Source organism: Scyliorhinus torazame, chromosome 3 (assembly GCF_047496885.1).
Source record: "Scyliorhinus torazame isolate Kashiwa2021f chromosome 3, sScyTor2.1, whole genome shotgun sequence".
NCBI lineage: Eukaryota > Metazoa > Chordata > Chondrichthyes > Carcharhiniformes > Scyliorhinidae > Scyliorhinus > Scyliorhinus torazame.
Genome location: NC_092709.1, coordinates 54,619,009 through 54,646,096, shown reverse-complemented (window position 1 = coordinate 54,646,096; position 27,088 = coordinate 54,619,009). Strand labels below are relative to the sequence as shown.

Genomic DNA, 27,088 nt, shown 5'->3' with positions numbered 1-27,088 from the left:
TCAAGAGTTCGAAAGGCTTTGCTATGATTTTCCAGCCTGGCCATGGTGGGTCCCGCTGCAGAGGATGTGGTGGCCCAGCTAAAAGTCCATTGACTTCCGGCGGGAACAGATGTTCCCGGTGGTGGGCAGGGCTGGAAAATCCCACTCCTTACTAGAGAAAGTAGTCCCAGCCTGTTCAATCTTTTGTAATAGGTGTAACCTCTCAATCCTAGTATTATCCTAATAAATCGTTTCTGCACCTTTTCTAGTGCCTTTAAATCCTTTTTATAGTGCGGAGACCAGACCTGTTCTCAGATACCCAACTGTGGGCTAAAGAAGTTGATACAAGTTTAAGATGACTTCCCTGCTTTTTGTTATTATATGCCTCCAGGAATTAACCCCAATGCTTTATTTTTGTATTTTATTAACCTGAATTGCTACCTTCAGTGATGTGTGCCTTGATACCCCCGGTCCTTCTGTTACCTCCCCCTGTATTTAAATACTTACTTTCCAGGATACTTAGCTATAATGTAGTTTACTTGCAATTGCAAAACTATGCTGGAAGCTTATTAGTGTCTTCATGTTTTTTATATAGTGCACCTCTCTATTAGTTATTTCCCCCATTTTGATGTTTCACGTAAATAGTGAACAACAGTGATCCCAGCACCAATCCTTGTTGAATACCAGTACCCACATTTTACCAGTTTGAGTAACTACCTTTAACTCCTACTGTCTAATTTCTGTTTTGTGGCCAGATGATCCCTTCTGCTACTTATTCCCTTACTTCACTGTAATCATGAGTGTACTGTGTGGCCTTTTGAAAAGGCAAACGTATTACACCTACTGAATTACTTTTTCCTATCCTTCCTTCGACTTCAAAGAATTCAAATCTGTTGGTCAAGCATCACCTTTCTTTTGAAATCTGTACTGACTATTCTTTATCATACTTTCAGTTTCCCTAATGATTTTCTATCACATCTTTGAAAAGTAATTTATTATCTTTCTTACCACCAACAATTAACTAATTGGTTTATTATTCACTTGACTTGTTCTATCTTTCTTTTTAAATGTAGGAAACACATTACTTGTTTGACAGTCCTCTGGAACAATCCCTATTCCAAAGACGTTTTTACATGCAATGGTACCTCTGCCATCACTTCCCTGACATCCTTTAATATGCATGGATGCCAGACCTATCTAAGTTTAATTTGTTTATTCATTATCACCCCTTTTTTTGTATGTAATGTCTTTATATCTCCTCTGATCTCTGCTCTTATCATGTCCACTATGTCAGTCGCCCTAGTAAATACTGAGGTAAAGTAGCTCTTTAATTTTCGACAGTATCACTCTCATTACTTGTAAGTTTATCGTGTATATTCCTTTGGACCTATCTCTGTCCTGATTTTGCACTTGTCATTTAAGTATCAGTAGAATGTTTCACTACTTTTGATATTTTTATTAGTTAATTTTGGAGTTTTTTTGTCTTCCTAATATATTTTATTTCTTTCAAAATCTTTTCATATTTCTTTTTGTATTTGCCTATTTTTTGTTTTCTATGTATTTTGTTAATGGGTGGAAATTACTGATACTACCTGCCAGTGGGACCTTCTGGTCCCATTGAAGTTGACAGGCGAGCCATGCAAAACGCCACAGACTTCTACAGGACACATGTGTCATTACTCAGTAGTTTTGTTCTTGTTTTTTAATGGGATGTATTTCTCTTGGACTGTATTAATCATTGTTTTAAATGTTTCCCACTGAAGTTCAGTTTGTCTGTTTGCCAGTAAATATTTCCATTTTATTTTCCCCAGTTCTGTTTTCCTCCCCTTAAAATCTGTTTTGTCTTTTTGGTCTTTACTTATGTCCTTTACCATCCTCATCTTAACCTTATTATGTTGTGATCATCATTGGTCTGGTTGAGGGGCTGGTTTAGCACAGTGGGCAAAAGAGCTGGCTTGTAAAGCAGAACAAGGCCAGCAGCGTGGGTTCAATTCCCTTACCAGCCTCCCAGAACAGGCGCCGGAATGTGGCGACTAGGGGCTTTTCACAGTAACTTCATTTGAAGCCTACTTATGACAATAAGCGATTTTCATTTTTCGTTTCATTTTTCATTGCCTAAATTTACTTGTCTTATCTATTCTCATTGATTTTCTCTTATACTTCTATATATGAAATGTTAGCACCTCAAAATGAGGAAAGAATTTGTCTGATTCCCAATATTGCAATGAACGTCTCCATCCAAATGAAAAGTAACAGACAAAGAATATTTTCTTCTGTAAGCTGATTTAGCCATTACATTTAGTTCAATAGGCAACCAATTAAATCAAATCTCAAGAAATATTGAACAAATTTACCTTCAACTTCCCTTGGACTTTGGGCATAATTATTGTCATCATCTACACACTCCAAATTGTCAACTGTCCTTGTCAAATGTGAATTGTTGGCATCCGAATCGATATGCCACAGAGGCAGTTTTTCCAATCCTTTCCCATGGTTATGGGTAGCCGGGGAAGCTGAGGAGATAGAGATGTTAGAGCTGTATGTTGGTGCACTTATTTAGATAAGCCATGTCTGCGTTGGAGCTTCGTATGCTCCAGATGAACTTACGTTTTTAGTTTTTGCAAGTGTAACTTGATTCTTGGTTTTGGTGTTGCAGGACCTTAGAAGTGCAACCCAACAGATTAACAGTAGGAGGAATACGATCAATCAAACCAATTCTTCAAAGGAAAGGCCAGGTGGTCACTCATGATTTTGTAGGATGTGTGATGGAATTTGCTGTTAATGGTCGTCCATTGGAACCCAGTCAAGCTCTGGCAAACCATGGAATTCTGGACAGGTCTGCCATTTGAGATTTTTTTTTTAATATGTTCTTTTGAAACAATTAAAGTATCTACTGTGTTCTTATGATGTTCTGTTGCCACTGTTTTAACAGCAGCATTAATAGGTTTATGCCTCTGTTAAAATAGCAGTAAGGAATGATATACCATTCTGTTATGGATTTTCCCATTAACACCTTCAACAGTAATTTAGAGGTTGTTTTACTGCCAATTTATGCATTTGAAAAAAGTAACTGGAATGTAAAATTGATTTTTTTTTGTTAAATTCTCTTTTACATATATCAACATTACAATATGTGCTATGTTCTGGAAGCCCTGTATTAATTGGTGCAATTAAAATATTGAAATTTGGATATTTCAACAAAATATGTAGTAACAGTGAAATAGCAAGTTTTACTTTTTATCCTTTTTATCTTTTACCTTTCAAGCATTTTATTTCTGTTTTTAACATTTTCCCCTTTTCTACCCCACCTTTTAAAATAAATCTGCAATCCGTAATACAAAATTGAGTTTCACTGTTGGTATGTTTGGTTGGCAAGATTCGCAATGCTTAAAGTCAGAACATTTTTTGTTTGAAATCCAGTTATGTCAGAGACAAAATTCCATTTATTTAAAAATAATGTAGTACTCATATTATAGACATTGCTGCTAACATGACCTCCCAGCTACTAAGAGGATTTAGTTTTGCATCATGCTATTAGAGAAAATTCAAGAAATTCAGTTAAACGAGCCAATCTGCCTTTCTCTTCACTGACCTGTTTGCTGCTGCGTCCCCTGCCAACAGACGCCAGAATTTCTCACTGATGGAGATGTGAAAGTCCTATTTTGATACGTGTTGGAAAAATTCCAGTTCTATGGCACGGGGGGAGGCAATTGTGTAGTGGTATTGTCACTGGACTAGTCATCCAGAGACCCAGAGATGGATCTGGGCATAGTGGTTCAAATCCCACCACGGCAGATGGTGAAATTTGAATTCAATAAAAATCTGGAATTAGAAGTCTTAACAATGATCATGAAACCATTGCTGATTGTTGTAAAGAAACAATCTGATTCACTAACGTCCTTTAGGGAAGGAAATCTTGCAGCCCTTACCTGGTCCACAGCGATGACTTTCAAATGCCGTCTGAAATGGAGCGCAGTTAGGAATGGTGTCAGCCAATAATGCCCACATTCCATAAATGAATGAAACAAAAATTGGTGTGGTAGCAATAATGGCATTGTACCTGTTCTGAAGCCACGCCCTCAGTATATATTTTGTGACTGGAATTTGTCATCAGTAGAATGTTCATTTTAAACAGATTTAGCTGTGCTGCCTATTAAATTAATTTACAACATGAAATTTTATTTAATTTCAGATGTGTCCGAGTGGAAGGGGTTTGTCTAAATAGTCCCTGCCAACATGACAGTGCATGTGTGGATTACTGGTCTTGGCAGCAATGTGATTGCAAGCATGGATATACAGGAAAATATTGTGAAAAATGTAAGTTTTTAAAAAAAGATGCAAAATGTGTAATATTCCATTATTTTATCACAGGAAAAGCAGTGTTCAGGGAGAGAAGGGAAAGGTTGTTAATGAGAGCAGAGGACATTCTAACTACAAGAGGCTTTTCATGAGTTAGCAGTTGAGATTTTTAATACTATGAAGAATATAATTAACTCTGACTATTTAATAAAACTTGGTGTCAAGGTCCTGCACAGCAAACTGGGTTGCTGTTCTGAATTAGAAATGAAGAAACTGCTCGTTATTGCAGTTGTGTGATTTCACAGATGAACAGTTAAACTCTTAATATGTTACCAACTGAAAGGAAAATATATTTGGGATAGATCAAGGCTCAGTTTTACGGCATAAGACACTGGCAGTCAACCAGGCTGGTCCTAGTATCCCAGGAGGCTGGGGACTGTCCCACTTGGTGTTTCACTGTGAACTGACAGGTTTATTATCACATGCCTTACTACAGTTGAACCTAACAATTGGTACGAATTGACCCAGTAATGCAAAACATTTGGAATTGCATGATTGACCACTGTGAGGCCCCACTGTTTCTACTAGCTTTATAGGATGACAATAATAAGCTGAAATGTTTCATCACCATTGTATATTTTTGTTCAGCGGTTCTAGATTACACTAAATGAGAGCTTTGATTCAGGTTCAACAAATAAATGCAGAATGGGCATACTATAGGAGCCATTGGGAGAACTATGATCTTGTAAAGTTATCAAGAGTAACAGTAGGTTACAATATCATTTTCATCACATAAAGTATTTGCTTTTAATCATTTATTTTTTGTGCTGCAAATTATTCAGTCTTGTCATAGTATGCAGTATATCAGGCTGAAAGTGAAGGCAGGCGACCAGCCTAGGGGTTCACTAGTTCCCCTGAGAAATAACTAATAAACAGTACTAAGTCAGGAATTTTCCAGCCCCTCCAGACCTGCCCGCGGTGGGTTTTCCCAGGACAGAGGCAGCTCACCATCCGGGTCTTTCAGTCCCGCCGAAGTCTTGCATGGCTCACCCATCCTACTGCCGGGGAACCTGCGGTGGGGGCCAACCTAGTGGGAGAGGAAGATCCCACCGACAGGAAGGGCTGGAAAATCCCACCCTGACTCTCTCTCCACCTTTCTTCCTAACGTGGACTGTAAGGTTATCAGGTAGTAATTCAGTGAAGCAGAATATAAACGTTAGCACAGAAAGAGGCTGTTGAGCCCAGCGCGTTATTGTACTGTACCAGCTCAACGCCATCACTAACTAATCCTATTTCCTTTTCCACATACCCGTTTTAGTTTTTGCTTTCAAGAATTTAATTCCCTCTTAAATGCCAATATTTGACTCAGAATCAAGAGCCATTCAAAGTAATACCTTTCTTATTTTTGAAAATCTTTGAATGAACTAATCCCCTTTACACTTTTTGAAATGTATTCCTATGACCTCTTCTTACCAATTTACCTACCAATTGAAGTGATTCTTCACAATGTCATTTCAAACCTCAAAGCATGGCACATTTCTGTCAGATAACCCTTTAACTTTTTCTGCTTGTGAATATAAAATTAATATGGACTGTTGTGCATAATCGGTATATTTAAATATAATTACCAATTCCAAGTGACAATTAACCTATCATAACTTGGCACCTGTTCCACAAACATTCACCCTCTCCGCCACAAATGCACAGAGGCAGCCGTGTGTACCATTTACAAGATGAACTGCAGGAACTCACCAAGGCTGTTAAGACAGTACCTTCCAAACCCTTGACCTACACCATCCAGAAGAACAAGGGCAGCAGATACCTGGGAACACCACCACCTGGAAGTTTTCCTCCAAGTCACTCACCCATCTTGATTTGGAAATAAAGTGCCATTTTTTCACTGTTGCTGGGTCAAAATCCTGGAACTCCCTCCCGAGCAACACTGTGGGTATACCTACACCACAGGGACTGGAGCTGTTCACGAATGCAGCTCCCCAACATCTTCTCGAGGGCAATTGGGGAAGAGCAATAAATGCTCACCTAGCCAGCGACACCCACATCCTGTAAATCAATTTTTAAAAATTGACTTTGTAAGCTCTTTTCAAATGTTTCAAAGTTAATATTCATTCTGGTCAAAAATATGATTCTTCTAGTGGTCAGCGTGGACACTGCATTGTCACTGGATGGTAGGGGACACCTGGACTATATGATTAATCAGAATCGGAAGCGTGACTATTTAGTAAAGCAGAGTTTGAAAGGGCAGCCTCCAGATCCTGTAAGTGCAAACAGCCTGGACATAAAGTTCAGAACAAGAAGCAAAAATGGCATTTTAATTCATGTCCAGGAAAACAGCAATTATACTACTGTGAAGGTAAGATTAAAGCTAGTTTTAGATGATTTGATTAGACTGCATGCACTGCTATGGTTTTAATCATTGTTCCCATCACCCATGTCCTTTCTTCATAAAGTATTGGTCACACTGCTGGGAGGTTTAACTAGTGCCAGGCATTGTGCCAAAAACATCTTACATCTTAACCCTTGCCAGCCATTTATTTGCAGGGTAGATGATGGGCTCCCCAGTCTTCAGCTCCATAAGCCATGATTTCATGCAAATTGATCAGAAATGGGAGAACTGTGCATTTTGTTTCTAACATCTATATCAAAGCTAAAAGCCATAAACAGAAAAAAGCAAACAAACAAGCTTGCAAAAATTGTGCCTGGTGCTTTTTTAAAAAAAACGTGATTAACCTTTGAAATATGAAGTAAGCAAGCTCATTTGCAATAGATCCCTTCATCATTCACTAAAAACATGCAAATGTTGGAAATCTGAATGAAATAAAAAATGCTAGAAAGATATAGATCAATCCGTAACTGAAAAGACAAAAAAATAGATTCATCTTTGGTGGAAACGTAATGAAGGATTGTGCATTTCAACATTGTTTCTCCAGAAAATCTTTTCCAGGTGGATGTTCAGTCGTAATTTTCGGAATATCTTCTTGACTTTTGCAGTTTTCAAATGTCTCACATATCATTCCTTTATTATTGGAGCATTCACCCTCCCAGTATGACAGATACAGTAGAGATCTCCAGTTGCTATTACTGGAACCAGCTATCGTTCATGGGGTTATCATGAAAGATCATGTAAAAAACAAAGCAAAATAATAATACAATTTTTTATAATTAAAAATGGACTTGCTATTCCTTGCACAAAAAGAATAAACATGTTACAGCTGTTTTGGTCCATAAATCTTTCTGAATAAGACGGTTTCAGTTTTCAATGGCAAAGTTCATATTGTACACAAAGTACTGCATGTACACTTGGAGTAACCCAAGGAGTTAAATGGCCCTTCAGATATATGTAAATGATACGGCCATCCACGCAGTCAGATGGTTATTAATGAAGACAGGCTGGTGTACAAAGGGAACCCGATATTAGAACATTCAGGGAGGTTGCATACCATCACTTTGTGTCAGGAAAAAGTAAATGATGAAATTTGACGTATTTGTTTTTCTATAGAGTGATCTGACCCAACACTACTTAAAAACTGCATGTCGCAAATCTTATGAAGACTTCTGCATATTTGACATAGCAGTTTGACTTAATAGGCATTCAGTTTTTTTTAAAATTGAAAATGGCATAATTCCAAATGGTTAAAAGCATTTATTCCCTTTTGAAGAATTTAACTGTATTTCATATTGCAGTTGTACAATACATATGGTTCTAATACTGGGGATATTTATTGTATTATGGGAGAATGATTTAAAAGGATTTGCAATGTGAGCAAGGATCTCAATCTAGAATTAACTAGTGAACCTGATATCCTAATGAGCACCAAAATGATCATATGAATTCAACAGCTTTTGCTCTACCATCGTTTGTTTTAAGAATAATGAGCTAACGTTTGCGTGTTTTTTCTTTTTCTATAGGTGAAAAACGGGAAAATACATTACACCTCTGATGCTGGGGTTGGTGGAAAAGTAGAAAGGAATATTCTGGAGATATCTGTATCGGATGGGCAATGGCACACTATCGTGATTGAGAAAAATGAATCCATTACCACCTTTGCAGTTGACAGGATATACACTAGAGAAATCCTTCATAATACCCAGAATTTTGGTGGATTGAATGTCCTCACTGTTTCCCTTGGTGGTATACCTCCTAGGCTGAATCACCAAAGCACTGATCCAGGTGGGTAGTTGTATATCTGAGTTATTAGTCTGCTTGCATGAGTCTTCCGGTTTAGCATGAAACATTATTATCAACTTCACCAAATATTCAGGAACTGAGGATGAATCGTGAAGACACTTGGAAGGATATATATGGAATTCTGCCTTGCATTTAGGAAGACCAGACTCCTTAAGTAGAATTTCCCTTCAAGAGATTAAAAGTTGCAATGGATTTGTAGAATGAACAGGTTAAGTCAATTGCCTGTTTCTGATCCATGATTATCTCATTATGTTTTGGAACGTCTTGAGGTCAGGAAGGCACCACATAAACACAATGGGCGCGATCCCACAGCCACGCTGCGCCGGAAAAGCAGCTCGCCGAGGTGCAGTGTGGCCATCAAAAGCCGAGAGACCCCTCTCCCAAGATCTACCCGGCACGCAGTGCCTCGCGAGATTCAATGCAATCTCGCGAGATGTTGCGATGTGAATCCTGCCAACAATGGGCGAGATCACTTTTTAGCAAATCTGCATATTAGAACAAGACAGTTAGCCTCGCTCTAATGTGCAGATTCCCGAGCTTTCAGAGGCTTTGGGATTCAACCCCTTCACCTCAGAGACCTTTGGTGAGCGCCGTTTGGTACTGGTCCCCACAAATGAGGACCAGATGGAACAGCACCCGTGGGGATCTCCAAGGGGATCCAAGACCCCCAGCTGCATTCCCTTTGGGCAGGGTGGGGACCCGGCACTGCTGGTGCCACTTGGGCACCCTGGCAGTACCACCTGGGTTCCAGCCTGGCACTGCCAAGGTGCCCAGGAGGCACCACCAGCTGGCAGGGGCATTGCCATAGTGCCAGGCTCACGGTGCCAAGCTACTATTTTGTGTGCACGCGAGATCGGACCTGGGTTGCTCGGTGTGCGTGGTGGGAGGGTGTGCGAGGAGGGTGGGTTGTCGGGAACCCTCCCATATTGCTTTAGGGCTTGGGAGGTCGGGGATTGTTTTGGGGGCCTCGGTTATCAGGAAGCCATTGAAAAATGCCGTCCAGCTCTCTCACTACACTGTACAAAACGGGGCTATGTACATCCTCGAATGCGCGTTTTTTATTCAGGCCTCTTATTCAATGCTTAATATTTATTCATCAATAAGAACTGGAATTAACTGGTTATTTGTGGGACATCATTGCAGGCAAATTAATTTTTGTCTGATAGACAATAAGGACCAGATTTTTCCAACTCTGCTGGGAGCGTGGACTGCTCCTGGGGCTACAGGCAGATCCACTATGCTGAGGGACCCAGGAAAGCCCAGGGTCAGGAGTGTCAGCAAGGAGGATAATGGGGATGGGGACCTGGGTTCAAGAGGCTGACCAGAAGATTAAACGGAGAGATGTTCTTGCAGGGTGCCTTCAGTGAGCCCAGAGTACCTGCAAAGGACGTCCTCTCTCTCTCTCTCTCTCTCTTCCCCCCCCACCCCCCCCGACACAAGAGCCCACCCAATTAAAGCTGCCAGACCTCCCGCATGCCATGGTCCTCACCCTGCCATGAGTAAAATACCAGTGGCAGATGAAGCCTTTATAGGCCATTAATTGGCTACTTACGGGCCTCAATAAACCCAAGGGCTGATGGACTGCCCAACCCAATAACATTTCAGATAGGTTGGGAGTGGGCGGGTAGGTCACCCACTATATTTTACATGCCCCTTCAAACCTATGGGCAGGGGAGTGTAAAATCCAGCACTTATCACAAAATACTTTTCTACAAAGTGAACCTTGCACCTGTTGAGTGGTGATTATGTTCAATGAAGTGAGCAATTACCAATTAACTACAGGGTATATTGCATTTGAGGTTACATGGAATATCTAAAACAAACTTAGAATTTACTGTGCTGAAGGAGGCCATTCGGCCCATCGAGTCTGCACCAGCTCTTGGAGAGAGCACCCTACCCAAGCTCACACCTCCATCCTATCCCCATAAGCCAGTAACCCCACCCAACACTAAGGACAATTTTGGACACTAAGGGCAATTTAGCATGGCCAATCCACCTAACCTGCACATCTTTGGACTGTGGGAGGAAACCGGAGCACCCGGAGGAAACCCACGCACTCACGGGGAGAACCTGCCGACTCACACAGACAGTGACCCAAGCCGGGAATCGAACCTGGGACCCTGGAGCTGTGAAGCAATTGTGCTAACCACCATGCTACCGTGCTGCCTTTCTGTCTACTCCGAAATCTTCTGTCTACTCCGAAAAGCAGCAATTACCACACTGTTAGACCCTTATGTTGAGGTTAAAATTCATAGTTTAAATATATTTAGAAAAATAATTGCACAAAAGCCATAAAGACTATATATTGAAAGTAGCATGTCAGACTTACCTGATGGATATTATACGGAAGATGACTCACGTGGAGCCCCCCTTAAAGCCCTCACTGTGTGAAGGCAGTACAAAGCAGGGAACTGAAAACCAGAAAAGGACCATAAATTATACCAGTTAACCTCTATGCGATATAATGGCAGGGCTTATATCGTCTGTTTACTGTTGACACCTGCTGGTCATTTAAGACACATCTTGTTCAATTCCGGCACATCTGTTAATGTTTTTAAACAATATACAACCTGAACAACCTTTAGAACAAAGCTTCCTTGATGGTTCAGCCGTTTAGGATCTGATGTATTCATCTGTATTCTTGCATTATGTAACGGTTGTCGACAATTGAAACCATTCCTAAGTCTGACCGGTAGAAGCTGGAGACTGGAGGCTTAATTTTCCTCATCATGGATTTAGCACACTACAACTGTTGTTCAACGTGCCGGCGTTATACTCCGAAGAACAAAGCAAGTTTTCTTTGAGGAGCTTGAGGTACTATTTGCGCCTTTGATAGGCAGTGTGGACCGGAGGAGAGAACAAAATACTATGCTGTGATTGAAGGGAGGCCATTTTGTTGCTGTAACATTGCACAAAGCAATGCCTAAAGTTGGGGTTTCTTCGCAAGTTTAACGGTGTCTAAATTGGACATCGCTCAAAACGGGCACGGTATTACAATGTGCATTAATACAATGTATGTTGAAGGCCCCCCCCCCATTGCTTCAGACGCTGTCAGCATGGCAGCTTTGTGCTTCCTGCTGATTTGCATGATTAGTGCATGCATTAGAGCTGCATTCTTGTTGGAACAGTTGCTGGAATGTTTTATGGAATAGAATCCGAAGAGGAATCAATAATGGCACCCCCATTAGTGCAGTGAAGCTGCACCAGATGTTTTAGTGGAGGTCGTGGAGAAGAGGAGAGATGTGATTTATCCATAAATGGAAATGAAGAAAAAAAAGTGATCAAACACAATTCATGCTTAACATTCATAGCTTCACCTCACCCTGACGTATTTGGCACTGCAGCAAACATCACTCCCACAGCTCAGACTCATGGCCAGCTCTGCAGCCATAATAGCCACATTACCAAAACACATTGCACCTCACTCACTGATACACTTTACACTTCTTTAAGGACAAGTTGGTGAATATCCGGAGGCCACTGAAGCTAACCAGGGGGGCGGGGGGGACTGGCAAGTTTGTTTGTCCACAATGGAGCAGAGGTCGCCATCATTGGAGCAACCAGTTCTGAGGCCATTGCGATCAGCGAGCCTGAAACCATTGAAGATGACGGTATCCTCATAGATGATTCTCCTTCTCACATCCCACTTCCCACCATCCCATAATGTCTTCTAATTGACAAGCTGCAGCTGGTGTAAGCATGGACCTGTGGCTTTTGTTCCCATCTCTCGTCACAAAACTATTCTTGTGCCTTCTGCACCCTTGAGATACCCGAGAACTGCAACCCTGACTGTGGTGGGAGAGAATGAAGATAGTGATGACAAAGAAACACACTCGCTCACTAATATACTCAAAGCCACCAGCTCAGATCCTGACACTGTGCATACTTTCATGGATAGCTTAGAGGTGGGATCTGCTTGCGGTGACAGGGAGGCATGGCCAGGACTCATGGCAGGGGAGACGGCTTACTGGAGGGTGCGCACATTCTCAGTTGTGGCCTTCGATGGGCAGCATACAGAAGAAGGTTAAAGGTACACATAATGAAACATTTGATGCACTGACAGGCCTGACTGAAAGCCTGCGTGCAAGATGTCGGAGCATAGAGGAGTTGGCACCAGTTTGTCTAACGGTTTTGCACAGAGCTTGGAGGCCAAGCTTTCCAGTATGGAAATTGTAGCTTACTCCACAGTACAGTTTTTGCTGGCCAATACTTTAGCTCCATTGCAACACAGGCAGGAGTATATCTGCTCATTCTCTCAGTCATGTCATGTTCCAAGGATAACGTCTACACCAATGTCTGGGAGTAAGTGTTTTATGCAGACCGGGGTAAAGTCATTCAGCACATGCCAAACTGCTCCCGATGGACGTTAGTAACTTTAAAGAACTCTAGAAACCAAAAACGCTTACACAATTGTGATAACAGTCAGGAGAAATCAATCAGCAACTAACCTAAAAAGACTTGATGATCCCTTTACATAGCACTGCTGGAGTGTCCTTCCTGCTACTGTATTCAGCTGTGCATGTTTAAGGGATGGTGTTAGCTGGAGCACTCAGCTTCAAAATGACAGCACTGCTGTTAAATCAGTGTCTATTTTTTGAACTTCAGGTGGGAGCTCCCATCCGAGTGCCAATGCTTTCTGTTCAGTCTGTGCACACCGCCTTTTTAATGGCAAATTGTCACTTGTAACACTGAGAAACCACGCTCTTCATTTGAAATGTTACTGTCCGTGCTCTAGTAAAGAAGGAACCAACTATTAGAACTCGAGGGATGGAGTATCATGAGGAATGAACTTGGCCCATTTTCCAGACAGTGAGTGCGACCATCAGCATCTCTCTCTCACCTTCCTCCACCCCCCTCCCCCTCCCCAAATGTAATATCCACAGTTCACTGAGTGTCCAGGACTAAGAAGGTAACAGGAGACCATGCACTGTAGTAAACATGTTTCCCCAGGGAATATCCTTCACACCCCTCACTTTCCTGAAAGTATTCCTTTACTTCCAGCTGAACACAAAGGAAATGAGTGGAAAACTCACCCAACAGTTGTTTCATTGCCAGTACCTGTAACTAATCCTATCAAGAATTATTTCTGAAATCCAGGCTGCATTCTATTTGATTGGATGCGGAGTGCCATCAAACTCGTTATTTTTCTTAAAGGGAAACCATAATGCTACCTCGATTCCTTCCTGCTGCTATACATCAGTCGTGGAGAATAGCTGAATATCAGCAAGCAACTGTGTTCATTTTGCTGCCAAAAGGGAACTGTAATGGCAAGACTCATTTGGCAGCAGGTTCAAATCGTAATCAGCTCAAGGTCCTCTTTATGAGCTGTATCCACATCTGTCTGACAGCTGGCACAGCTCAGCGATTGTTTCACAAGCAAAGCGCGGCCTTCTCATTGCCGAGCAGTCACAGCGAAGTAGCTCTTCTTGCATCTGGAGGTCTAGGTAATGGCAGGAGCCAGAGGTTGTGAAGCCTGGTCATCCTTTCGAACCAAATTCCTCTCCCACCTCAAAGAAGGGGAGGTCTGATAATTATTCCATTGGTTCTTGACACCCACTCCACAAGATTAGAGTAAAACAGAAACTTTAATAATATACAAAAAAAAGTTTCTCATGTATTCTTTCAACATATTTAAAGAAATCTTCAAAAAGTTAAAACAACAGTACAAAAAAATCAAAAAAACTTGTAAAGAAATTAAAGGAAATTGTAAAAGACTCTTTAAAAACCTGAAAAACGATTTGGTAAACTTGAAGAAGTTCAATTTAGGCTACTCCAGATCCCTTATGGCCTCATTGCAAGCAAACTTAGTTTTGTGCGGCAGCAATGAATTTCAGAATGGACAATAAAGATTGAGTTGAATTCAATAGAATTGAATTCCCTCAAATGACTTGTTCCCGTGAACCAGTCCTTTTTGCTGCTGGACAGTAAGGCCTTGATTTTCACTGAGTCAAAATGACTCGGGAGCCTTTTAAAAATGGTGAGCACGTCCCATAGAAGAATGAGAGGCGACCTGATAGGATTCTCAGGAGGCTTGACAAGGTAGGTACTGAGAGAATTTCCTCTTGTGGGAGAGTCTAGGACCCCATTTAAGACAGAGATGAGGAGGAATTTCTTCTTTCAGAAGGTTGTAATCTGTGAGAGCTGTAGAGACTGATGGTGTGAGGTCGTTGTGTTTTTATTTTAACTTAGCCAAAGTACTAGAGCAACAAGATAGGCTTTTAAACAGGCCAACTCCGCATCCAGCAGCCACATCGGCTGCCTCCAAACTTTTTCCTGGGTCGACTGTGACGCAGAAAGTTTTTGCTGGCTGCTTTAACATTAGAACACCATCCCCTTGACCCCAAACTGCCATTACCAGCACCACCGCCCAGCTGTTTTATGTTGACCACCCTAGTTACACCCAGAATAAAGTGGTCAAATAGAACAAAATTCAAACTCACAGATAAAATGTTGAAATTCCTCGAAGGACCAGTCATTTTCTTGTGCGTTCTCACTGACAGGCGGATTCCATTTTGAGGTATGGTCAATGTCAGGATATGCAGACATGCACATAATGAGATATAGACAGGCAGCTAATGAGCACAGAGAACAGGACAAAACCAATCAGCAGCACTTGGGGGTGGTTTCCCACTATAAAAGGCACGAGGCACTCACACTTCGCCTCTTTCCACTGGGGACATCTACAGAGTGAGTCAGGATGTATATATCACATAACACCTTCACCAGCTTGTCTGGTTCAGCCAGACAGAGTAATCACACTTAGGTTAGCAGATAGTCGAACTCACAGAGAACTGTGCTAACTGTGTGATAGGTTCAGTAAATCAGATTGAACTAACTTCAAGGTCTGGAGTATCTTTCGGTTAAAGCTGCATCCAGCTGCAGCCCGTGTTATCTCAGTGTGCTTAACACGACAGTGAATAGGTGTCAGCTTCCATCTTAACTTCAAAATTTAGTAACATAAAATAAATACTGAGGGTAATTTTGATGTTATGTGGTGGTACAACATGGGTGACAGCGAATCGACAGCCTGTCTTGCATCTCTCCCACTTTCGGAAATTAAAATCAGGAGAGGTGTCAAACATTTGATTTGCTGCCATCCCTTTTACATTTTTGGACAAGAAAATGTTTCCACTTTACACCCAGAACAAAATCTCTACTGTCAGCACAAATGGAGCAATCTGTCCAGAGTACAGATAGTATTGGCACATTTGATGTGCACTTGCAGCTGCTAACATGTTTACCAACAATTCTGTCTCACTTTGTTTCATATTTTCAAGCACACGTTTTCCTCCCTTTTCCGAATATTGGGGAAGTGCTGGAAGGACTATCAGGCTGATTGTCAATCACATCATTGAAGCTTCTTCCAGGGTCAATAAGTCCTGGAAAGGGACTTGAACCCAGAGCTTCGGCCTCAAGGGCAAGGGCACCATCTACTGAGCCTCAAGACCCTTAATTCTCCTGGCACATTATGGGGATACACAGGGCAGCCTTACAATGTTGAAGTTTCACACAGGTGCACATGACACCTAAGGTGTAAGCATCTCATCAGAGTGTCAATGGTATTGCATATCCGCCTTCTCTGCACATATTTGCAATTATCCCAGGTGTGTTACACCTGTTTACTCCCAGGAACAAGTCTAGAAGTGTGGGTGAAAGTTTATTTTATTAATGCTAATTGACAAAACTATTCCCCAGATAGCATAAGGTTAGCATATGAGCTAGCTTTCTGCCCTGAAATCCGGTGCTAATTATATACACCAAGAATCAGGGGCGTCATTCTCCGACCCCCCGCCGGGTCGGAGAATGGCCGTTGGCCGCCGTGAATCCCGCCCCCGTTAAGTTTCCGAAGGGAGAAAAGTCGGCGGGGCGTTAATGGCGCCGCTGCCGCGGAGAATGTCACGGGTCTGCGCAAGGCAGCCGATTTTCGGCCTGCCGATATTCTCCCTCCCGGATGGGCCGAAGTCCCGTCGACGTGATGACCATTCACGTCGACGTGAATCAAACCTCCTTTTCATCGGCGTGACCCGGTGCTCCAGGCTCACGCCGACCAGCGAGGAGGTGAGTGACGGCCTGGGGGGTTGGCTCTGGGCAGGAAATGGCGTGGCCGCAGACTGATTGCGTGAGGAGAGGTGTTTCTCGGCTTGTGTGTGTGTGTGTGCGGCGGGCGGGGGGGTGGGTGGTTAGAGTAGGCTGGGCTCCGGGGGAGTGCCGGGAGGGGGTCCGTGCCGGGGTGGAGGTTGGGGGGGGTCCGTGCCGGGGTGGAGGTTGAGGGTTGGGGGGGGTCCGTGCCAGGTTGGGGGTTGGGGGGGGGTCCGTGCCGGGGTGGAAGTTGGGGGTTGGGGGGGTCCGTGCCAGGTTGGGGGGGGTCCGTGCCGGGGTGGAGGTTGGGGGGGGTCCGTGCCGGGGTGGAGGTTGGGGGTTGGGGGGGGTCCGTGCCGGGGTGGAGGTGGGGGGGGGTCCGTGCTGGGGTGGAGGTTGGGGAGGGGGTCCGTGCCGGGGTGGAGGTTGGGGGTTGGGGGGGTCCGTGCCGGGGTGGAGGTTGGGGGTTGGGGGGGATCCGTGCCGGGGTGGAGGTTGGGGGTTGGGGGGGGTCCGTGCTGGGGTGGAGGTTGTGGAGGGGGTCCGTGCCGAGGAGGGTGATGGGAGAGCAAATGAGTTGGTCCACCTGGCCAGGTGCCAGCCTCCAACAGTTGGACCCATGCGGTCCATGCCACCTGGCTGGGGGGAGGAGGGGATATGGGCAATGATGACATGTCGTCGTTCTCCTCCCCCCCCACCAGGCCGTCATGTTTTCAGACCATCCAGCGATGTTGGCTGCCGTGGTGTCTATGTTGCCCTGGATGAGGAGGAGGAGGGTGCCAGAGAGGCGGCGCAGGCTGCCGCAGAGGGGCAGGCAGCAGCCGCCCAGGCTGGAGGGACACCTGACCGACAGGACGAGGAGGGGGAGGAGGACGTCGCGGCCCCACGGCAACGGAGGCACCCGAGGGCGCCCCGTGTGTACCGGCCCCGGCAGTCATACCAGGACCTCACGGACCGGGAATGCAGGAGGAGACTCCGGATGAGCCGGGAAACCGTGGCACACATCTGCCACCTGCTGGCACACCTGTCACCGCGTGGCACTGGCGGGGGACACCCTCTCCCCGTGTCCGTCAAGGTTACTGTGGCCCTGAACTTTTATGCAACGGGGTCATTCCAGGCACCGAGTGGGGACCTGTCCGGCATATCGCAGACATCGGTGCATCCGGGCAGTGACAGATGCCCTTTATGCCATGGCGCACTGCTACATCCGCTTCCCCGTGGACCGGGCCAGCCAAGATGCCCGGGCCGTGGGCTTCTCTGCCGTTGCCGGGTTCCCCATGGTCCAGGGCGCGATCGATGGGATGCACGTCGCCGTGCGGCCACCTGCAGATAACAGGGCCGTATTCACTAATAGGAAGGGGACCTATTCGATGAACGTACAGGTGGTCTGCGACCACCACATGATGATCCTGCACGTCTGCGCCCGTCACCCAGGCAGTGTACACGACTCATTCGTGTTGTCGCGGTCATCCATCCCCGGCATGTACGAGGGACGCCATCCCCGGCTGAGGGGCTGGTTGCTGGGCGACAGGGGCTACCCATTGCGATCGTGGCTGATGACGCCTATACGGAGGCCACGCAATGAGGCGGAGAACCGCTACAATGATGCCCATGTAGCGACAAGGGGAGTGATCGAGAGGTGCTTTGGCGTGCTGAAGATGCGTTTCAGGTGCCTGGACCACTCTGGGGGCGCCCTCCAGTATCGGTCAGATAGGGTCGGCCGCATCATTGTGGTGTGCTGCGTCCTGCACACCATAGCCCAGCAGAGGGGCGATGTGCCGCAGGCAGAGGAGGGCGGAGTGGAGGAGCAGCAGGAAGAGGCCCAGTCCTCCCCAGATGAGGGGGATGGGGGCATTGGTCAGGGCAGACGGGGTAGACACAGGCGGGTGGCTGTCCACCGTTACCGGCTGGCCCAGCGGGCAGGGGACAGACTGATAGCCGCCCGCTTCACTGACTAGATGGGCGTGGGAATCGGGTAGTATGGCCACAGACCGCACACCATGGCAACAGCCGACCACCCACACCCCCCACCCATCCACCCACCCAGCACCCTCACCCCCCTCCCCAACCCCACACACCCCACCCGCATGCACCCCCCCCCCCCCCCCAATTGCCGGTCCACCGGCGGCACAACGGGCCGGGCTCACACAGTTGCGGGTGGACGCGTGTCTATCGCAGGCCATGGAGGATGATGACAACCCGCCCTGCGATGAGCTCCTGGCTCTACATCGTTGGACTATGTCTGACCCATGGCCACAGTACCACCATCCACCCGGACCATCCCTGCATGCGGCTGTGACACTGCAGCGCACGGTCCCGTCCTCTGCTCGGGGGATGTTGATGGCGGCCCAGGGAGAAGGGGGCAGACTCACCTGGGGCTGAGGTAAGACCACCCGTCACACACACGCTTGCGCTCAACGTACATGACACGCCCGCACACTTTGGACAGAGCACAAAGGCAGCTTCGGTAGGTGTAACATTGACTTTAATAACCAAAGGAGTTCATGCACGTGCCCTAGCCCCTAAAACTCATCTGTGCCCTGCACCCGTGCCAACTTACTCAGTGTCTAATTGTTTGGCCTTACGGGCCCTTTGACTACGTCTACGTGGTTCCCCAGACGGTACAGCAGAACTGGAGGTGGACTCCTGTGATTCCTGCCCTCTGACACTGGATCCCTTTGGCGGCCGTTTCCTGGGGCGTCCTGGCCTAGATGGGCCAGGCTGCGGCCCGGGCGACTGGGATGGCGAGCTGCCAGCCTGTCCTGCCCGTTGCCCACCCGATGCACCTGGGACGGAAGGGGGGGAGTCCGAGGTGTCGCGGTGTACCGGGACCTCCCCAACAGAGGGAGCCGGGACTGACCACACCACCTCCTCCTCCCTCGGGGTGCCCGATGGCCCCCAGGCCTCTACATGGGTGGGGGATGCGAACGGACTGGCCATCCGACGCGCCCCCGACATCTGGCGCTGCCAGTCCTGGAGGCCCGTGCTGGTATTGACAGGGGTCTGCAGGTTTGCAGCCATGGAGCCCAGAGGGTTGTCAAACCCTGACTGTGACAGTGCGATGCCGGCTCGCACATGGCCACTGGCGCCGATGCCCTCAGCGATGGCCTGCTGAGACTGGGCCATGGCCTGCAGAGACTGGGCCATGGCCTGCAGAGACTGGGCTATGGCCTGATGAGACTGGGCCATGGCCTGCTGAGACTGGGCCATGGCCTGCTGAGACTGGGCTATGGCGTTGAGCGCCTCTGCCATCTGGCGCTGGCACTGGCTCATGGCCTCCTGTGAGAGGGCAGCCATTTCCTGGGCCACAGACGCCGCCTGCACGGAAGGCCCCAGGCCTCGCAAACTGTTCCCCATGTCTGACACCATCGCACCCATTGCCTCCACCGCGGACGCCACCCGTGCGGTGTCAGCCTGGGTGGCACGCATGACCGGGACCACTCCCAGCTCCTGGACGCGGGTGGACTCCTCCACCTGCGACCGCAGCCGCCGCAAGCCACCCATCACCCTATTCGCTCGTCTCCGTGTCGGTGGTTGCATCGGATCTATGTGTGGGTGTGGTAACTGCAGGAACCCGGGATCCATCTGGGCGGCAGATGTTCGCTTGGCCTGGGCTGCCCTCCGACCGCCCGGTCCCTCTGCTGCTCCTACCTCCACCTGCTGTACCGGGACGGCTGTGTTGTGCGCACCAGTGAGTGTACCAGACGCCTCATCACTAAAGTGCCCAACCGTGGTGAGTGTTTCTGCGATGGTGGAGGGTGTTGGTGACAGCAGTGGCGTTGTGTCATGCTCTTCGTCCCACTCTGACTCCATGGCACTTTGGGGTGGGGGTTCGTCTCCACCCATCCACTCTGAGTCACTGTCCGGTATTTCGTCTTCCCGGGTAGGGGTGTCCTGGGTAGTGCTGTCCCGGGTAGTGCTGTCCCGGGTAGTGCTGTCCCGGGTAGTGCTGTCCCGGGTAGTGCTGTCCCGGGTAGTGCTGTCCCGGGTAGGGGTGTCCCGGGTAGTGCTGTCCCGGGTAGGGGTGTCCTGGGTAGTGGTGTCCTGGGTAGTGGTGTCCTGGCTCGGATGTGACGGGGGCCTGTGGCTGCCCCCCTCATCGCTGGGTGGTCGCTCCCGCACGTGACGGGGGTGTCGTCTCCCTGTTGCTCCAGGTCTCTCCGTCTCCCGTGGTGTGCGAGGGGCATCCTGCGGGCGTCGCATGCTGGAGGGTCCGGGTCTCTCCGTCTCCCGTGGTGTGCGAGGGGCATCCTGCGGGCGTTACATGCTGGAGGGTCCGGGTCTCTCCGTCTCCCGTGGTGTGCGAGGGGCATCCTGCGGGCGTCGCATGCTGGAGGGTCCGGGTCTCTCCGTCTCCCGTGGTCTCCGAGGGGCATCCTGCGGGCGGTGTGCATCTGCGGGGATGGGTGCCTCGACGTTTGGTCCTGCGATACACAATGAAGCATGCATGGTTAGACATCAGGCAGTGATCAGGTGATACGGGGGAGGGGGGATATGGGGACGGGCTGTTGGTGGCTCACTTGCTCGTGGGCCCCCGACCTCTGCATCAGCAACCTCCCGGTCCTCAGGTCCGCCAGCCAGTTCCAGGGCCCTTTCCTAGTGTACGGTCAGTGGCCTCTCATCAGCGGGCCCTCCTCCAGTCCTCACATGCTCCCTATTGTTGTGTGCGCGCTTCTCCTGTGGAGGGGGGGCAGGGGTAAAAGGCAACAGTGTTAGGCAGGTATATGAATGCACGCCATCGGTTGCGCGTGCATTGCAGAGGTTAAGGTTAGGGCTGGATTCACTTGGGGATATGGGGGAGGGGAGGGGGGATATGGGGGAGGGGGGATATGGGAGATGTGGGGGATATGGGGGAGGGGGATATGGGGGAGGGGGGATATGGGGGATAAGGGGGAGGGGGGATTATGGGGGATATGGGACAGGGGGGATATGGGGGAGGGGGGGATATGGGGGAGGGGGGGATATGGGGAGGGGGGATATGGGGAAGGGGGGATATGGGGGAGGGGGGATATGGGGGACGCTCACCCTGCTTGCTCTGACGAGGTCGTTCACCTTCTTGTGGCACTGGGTGCCTGTCCGTGGTGTCAGGGCCACAGCGGTGACGGCCTCTGCCACTTCCCTCCACAGACGCCGGCTGTGGCATGGGGCAACTCTGCGGCCGTGCCCGGGATACAGGGCGTCCCTCCTCTGCTCCACCGCGTCCAGGAGCGCCTCCACATCGCGTGACTCGAACCTCGGGGCTGAGCGGTGGCCAGCCATCCAGTCGGGTGTTGCGTTCGGGTGTTCCGGTCGGGTGGGGGGGAGCTGCGCGGCCTTATGAGCCGTCACGCCATGCATCGCGTATGACGCTGCACGGCGTGAACCACTGTGCAAGCGCGGATCCCGTTACGTCGCTGCTAGCCCATTTCGGGCCGGAGACTATCGTCCCGTTTTTTCGCCGATCGGTGGACTTTCCGCCGATAACAGAGAATTTCGCCCCAGTTTACCATTGTTCTTCCTGGGACTAAACCTGATTGAAAGAAAGAGGGGAAAAAATCCTAAACATCTGGAAACTAAAGTAGGAAGTGCCAGGGTTACAAACAGTAGGTTGATCAGCATCTGAAAACATAATAGAGACTATGGTTTTGTCAGCTTAAACTGGCTCTAGGTATGATGAGTGTTTGGACTAGATGGAGCAGCAGATCCTTTTCTGTCCACCATAAGGAGTTATAAAAAGGGGTGAAAACTGAAGAGTAATTAACACACACAATCTCAATGGAGCAATGAGTAGCATCAGAAAGCCAAGAAGGAAGTGACAACAGTGCTACAATGGGACAGAATTAAGTGGAAATTGGAGGAGAGAAACAGGCAGGGAAATGGGGAAGGCAGTTAAGTTGCCAAAATCAGTGTTCATGCCTGAGGGTTTCAGATTGCCAAAGCATATTTGCTTTGAGGGAACCCTTTTTATTTAGTGAGTGATACCTTCTGTTGTCTTTCTCCTATTAAAATATGCTTTGATCATTCTTGTCGACATACAAATTGCTCTGTTATAAATAAATGAAATACTTCATTCACTAAAAGTTTAAAGTATTAGTAGTTTCCATAGCAGCTATTGTGTTTTAATGGCATATTTCCAACAGCTGTTTTTATTTTAGTTTGAAATACAACATGTTTGTGTCTTATTGCATGAGCTTAGACAGTATAAGTTACCAGATTTCTTTTTTTAAATGGCTCTTTTGTCTTTGGGGCAAGAGTGTAGCCACTGGAGTAGGCCTCTGGGAGGTGATTAGGGGCTGAATGCATTATTGACATATTAGATGCAGTATTAACTGTTACATATATATGTTTTGAATCTATGACGATCACAGACATAAATGAATCCCTCTAAATACAGGTAATGGCTGCATTCAAACCTATACCGCTTTTGCTTTCTTTGGAGCATGAAGGAAGTAGCTGCAACAACATTGATTGATATGCAAATTGTGTTTGCGGTCCTGACATCAGCTGACTTCTGTTGGAATATTTAATCTTGGAATTCTCCTGGTTCCAGCGGGAATGCTGGCTATCTAAATTGAGCCCTGGGTAACGCGACAAAATCAGCCCGGTAATCTCAGGCCAGTTGGGGACCTTGATCGCTGTCACACTTTTAAACATTTATCGGTGGTGTTGGTTTCACATCATCTGATAATACTAGCAGCAAACAGAGGAAACCGGGCCCAATATTAACTAAATAACTCACAAGTTCGAATATTCGTGGTGGCATAGTTCCCAGCCACACTCACTGGTTTACCCATCAATGAAACACCTCTTCTCTATCATGGATCCTTGGTATAAACTAGGTATTTGTTTAGTGCAGAAATGTGTCAGTCAGCTACTATAAAGCTTAGGAAATCGAAGACTAATAATATTCTTTCGCAAACAGAAAAAGAAAGATTTTAATATTTTTGTACAAATTTGACTTGGAAGTATTTGAGACAAATTACCTTTTTCTTGTTTTCCAGATTTTGATGGCTGTATCTCTTATTTTATCTACAATGGAGAAACACTGCCCTTCACTGGACAGCACAGGGATGTTACAATATTGAAAAGTGATCCTTCTGTTAAGATAGGATGTAGAGGTCCTAATGTGTGTTCAAGCGACACATGCTCAGGTGGACTAATGTGCGTTAACCAGTGGTATGCATACGATTGTGTCCCGCCTGGAGAATGTGCTTCCATTCCTTGTCAGAATGGAGGGAGCTGCGAGCCTCTTCCAAAATCTGGATTTACCTGCACGTGTCCTGAACTCTACACCGGTAAAACATGTGAGACTGTAGTAGTGTGTGTCGGTGTTCAGTGTCCCGAAGGGACTATTTGCAAAGCTGGGGTGAATAAAGGATACACCTGCAGTCCAAAGCCACAAGCGGAGGAACTTTCTTTGCCACTCTGGGCTGTCCCTGCGATAGTTGGCAGCTGTGCCACATTCCTTGCTCTAATTGTTCTCGGCCTGATCTTGTGTAACCAGTGCAGAGGCAGAAAGGCTAAAGTACAAAACGATGGGAAGACAAAGAAGAAGAAAGAAAAAAAGAAAAAAGGCAGTGAGAATGAAGGATTTGATGATCCAGATCACCTCCCTCCATATGATGATGACCTGACTGTGAGAAAGCAACCTGAAGGAGTTCCAAAACCTGATATAATTGAAAGGGAAAATCCCTACTTGATCTTCGATGAGACAGACATCCCACATACAACAGATACATTGCCAAGTGGGCAACCGTGTATCGGGCCTGAAACAGAGCTTGAACATTATGACATAGAAAATGCCAGCAGCATTGCTCCTTCAGATGCAGACATTATACAGCACTATAAACATTTCCGCAGTCACACCCCTAAATTTTCCATTCAAAGACACAGTCCACTGGGGTTTGCCCGACAATCTCCTCTCCCACTGGGAGCAAGCAGTTTAAGTTATCAGCCTTCCTATAGTCAAGGATTAAGAACAACCCCGCTGAGTCACAGCAGTTGCCAGAATCCTAACCCACTGTCTCGGCATAGTCCTGCCCCATTCTCAAAGCCAGGAACTTTCTACCGAAATAGTCCAGCAAGAGATTTGCACCTTTCAAGGAGAGAGGGAAGTCCTATTGATATGCATTCAGATATTTGCCAGCCTGGCATCTTTAATTATGCTTCACGACTTGGAAGGAGAAGCAAAAGCCCCCAGACCATGACAGGTCATAGTCATGGCTCGAGGCCAGGCAGCCGCCTAAAACAGCCTATTGAGCAGATCCCTCTGGAGACCACACCTCCAGTAGGACTGTCCATAGAAGAGGTTGAAAGACTCAATACCCCTCGCCCAAGAAACCCAAGTATCTGTAGTGCAGATCATGGACTTTCATCCTCAGATGATGACTGTAGAAGACCTCTTTCCAGAATGCGAAACCCAGCTGATGGTACGCCTGCCCCTGAATCATCTTCAGACAGTGACTCACATGAGTCCTTCACCTGCTCCGAGTTTGAGTATGACCGGGACAAACCTGCAGTGTACACTTCACGAATGCCAAAATTGTCTCAAGTCAATGAATCTGATGCAGATGACGAAGACAATTATGGTGGCAAACTGAAGCCACGGAGATATCATGGTCGTAGGGCTGAAGGAAGCTCTGCAGCCCTACAAGCAAGTCATGAAGACTATAGGACACAACCCAAGCTTGGACCACATGGAGCTGTGACAGGAGCGTTTAACTGGGACAGTCTATTAAATTGGGGTCCTGGTTTTGGGAATTATGTGGATGTTTTCAAAGATCTTGCATCACTTCCGGAAAATGCAACAACAGAGGCAAAAGAGGAAGCATTTAAAAATGTTGTACAAAGTGCAGCTACTTCTAATGACGCAGAAGCAGAAGAATATGTATAGATATAATTTATATAGACTGTTAACTTTAATACATTAATAGCTGCAATTCACTGTCAGTGAAAAGTTGTATAATGGAACCCACTCAAAATCATGTCCTGCTCTCGTCTACATTGCCAAATGCAGTAGCCCATAATTTTCTGTCGATGAAGAATTTGGTTCTTAAATGAACATGGTCTTTCAGGGTTCCATTACGTTTGCAGCACAAGAAGAACTATTACACAAAAGCACATAAGGATCAAAGTGATGTTTGTGTTCCGCAGTTGCGGAATATTTTTCCTGACTTTTCTTTTTCAGAACTGAAAACATGTGTGTTTGATCTATTTGAGCACAGTGTGTTTATTATTCAGCCACTGGCACTACAACAGCACACAATTTGGCCAGCAATTTAAACAGTTGTGCCAATGTTGGGAGACTGCTTCAGAACTGCCCTGTTGTAGATTTTCCTCTCCCTCCCCCTTACCCTCCACAATAAGTTGGTCTGTTTTCTTCAATGTGTGCAATTTTTTCTGCCGTAAGTAAATGTATCAGCACCCAATAGAACTATGTGAACTGTTCAGTCTAGGAGAAAAAGTCATTTTGTAAAGTTAGCATTAGAAAATATTGTTCTCACTTGCTCGAAAAGCAGTGTTACCCTTCACTTTTTGATATGGGGCCAATATGAGGGAAAACTTTTTTTTAAATCTGGCCTAGTTTGGCATAGAGCAAACTTTCAAAATCCTGGTGCAAACTTTCAATTGTTTTGTATGTCCTATTTCCAGGATTCTTACTTTTATACCATTTTAGTAACTTTAAATAAGACAGCTCTGTTTGTTACTGATGATATTTTCTTACAAAGTTTTTTTAAAAATGGTTCATGTTTCTTACTTTCAGGGAAGGTAAGATTGAGTACTTTCTGCATTTGTTACTTATGTAACATCAATATTTTTTTTCCATTTTTGATATAAGTGTAACATACTGTATCCTTTGTACACATAAATGCCAAATATAGAAATAAACTATTTATTTACAAAAAACTCTTTAAAATGATCTCTTGACTGCTCTCATATAACATTTACCTGAACTAAGTAAGATTTGGAGACCATCATTCATCATGTTGTCCTTTCCCTGAACTTCGATCCTGCAAAGATTGAACCTGTACTTGTAACCTAAAGGAAAATAGTTTGGCAAATCTCAGTCTCGAGCCAGTGGTTTCCAAACTGTGGTTTGTGAACCGCTTTGGCGCCCACCCAATAACCGTGGCCCGAGCTCGATGCCCAGAGCTCATTGGCCATCCTGAAGGACAGGCCAATGTCCAAAAGAGCCAGTCAGGTATGTAGACCATCCAGATTGACAGGCCACCGAGCCAATGATTTCTGTTGTTCCAAACGCACCTTGACTCACACCTTGTGAGAGTGGTGTGTGGCCGACATGTGTTTTATGCTTGCACTTCAGAGTTGTGCGCTGCCTGTGCCTAGAAGAGTGGAGCTTTAGGCAAATACCTGCATTTTAATTAAAATCCACTTCCGGCTGCATACCCCCTACCCGCCCTTCCACACCTGCTTCGCCAATGTTGTCTGTGGCTCTTTCCCTCCCAACCTCTTATCTTACATCCTGACGGATGACTTAATTTAGCAATCAGGTCAGGAGGCGAAGGGCGCCGAGTCACAGACAGC

General features: G+C 46.5%; 1 protein-coding gene across 2 annotated transcripts in view; it reads left to right on the top strand.

Moving 5' to 3' along the window:
* The window catches only part of fat4 (FAT atypical cadherin 4), a 388,547-nt gene extending 362,098 nt beyond the window's left edge, over positions 1 to 26,449 (top strand). The window contains exons 14-18 of one of the 2 annotated variants that reach the window (XM_072495681.1): positions 2,636 to 2,815; positions 4,172 to 4,296; positions 6,432 to 6,649; positions 8,206 to 8,467; positions 23,545 to 26,449. In XM_072495681.1, coding sequence (XP_072351782.1) covers positions 2,636 to 2,815; positions 4,172 to 4,296; positions 6,432 to 6,649; positions 8,206 to 8,467; positions 23,545 to 25,436 — 2,677 coding nt within the window. In that variant the 3' untranslated portion in view covers positions 25,437 to 26,449. Of the gene's footprint in view, positions 1 to 2,635; positions 2,816 to 4,171; positions 4,297 to 6,431; positions 6,650 to 8,205; positions 8,468 to 23,544 lie in introns of those variants that run through there. The other variant, XM_072495682.1, reaches the window with a different exon arrangement.
* Positions 26,450 to 27,088: the final 639 nt, after the last annotated feature.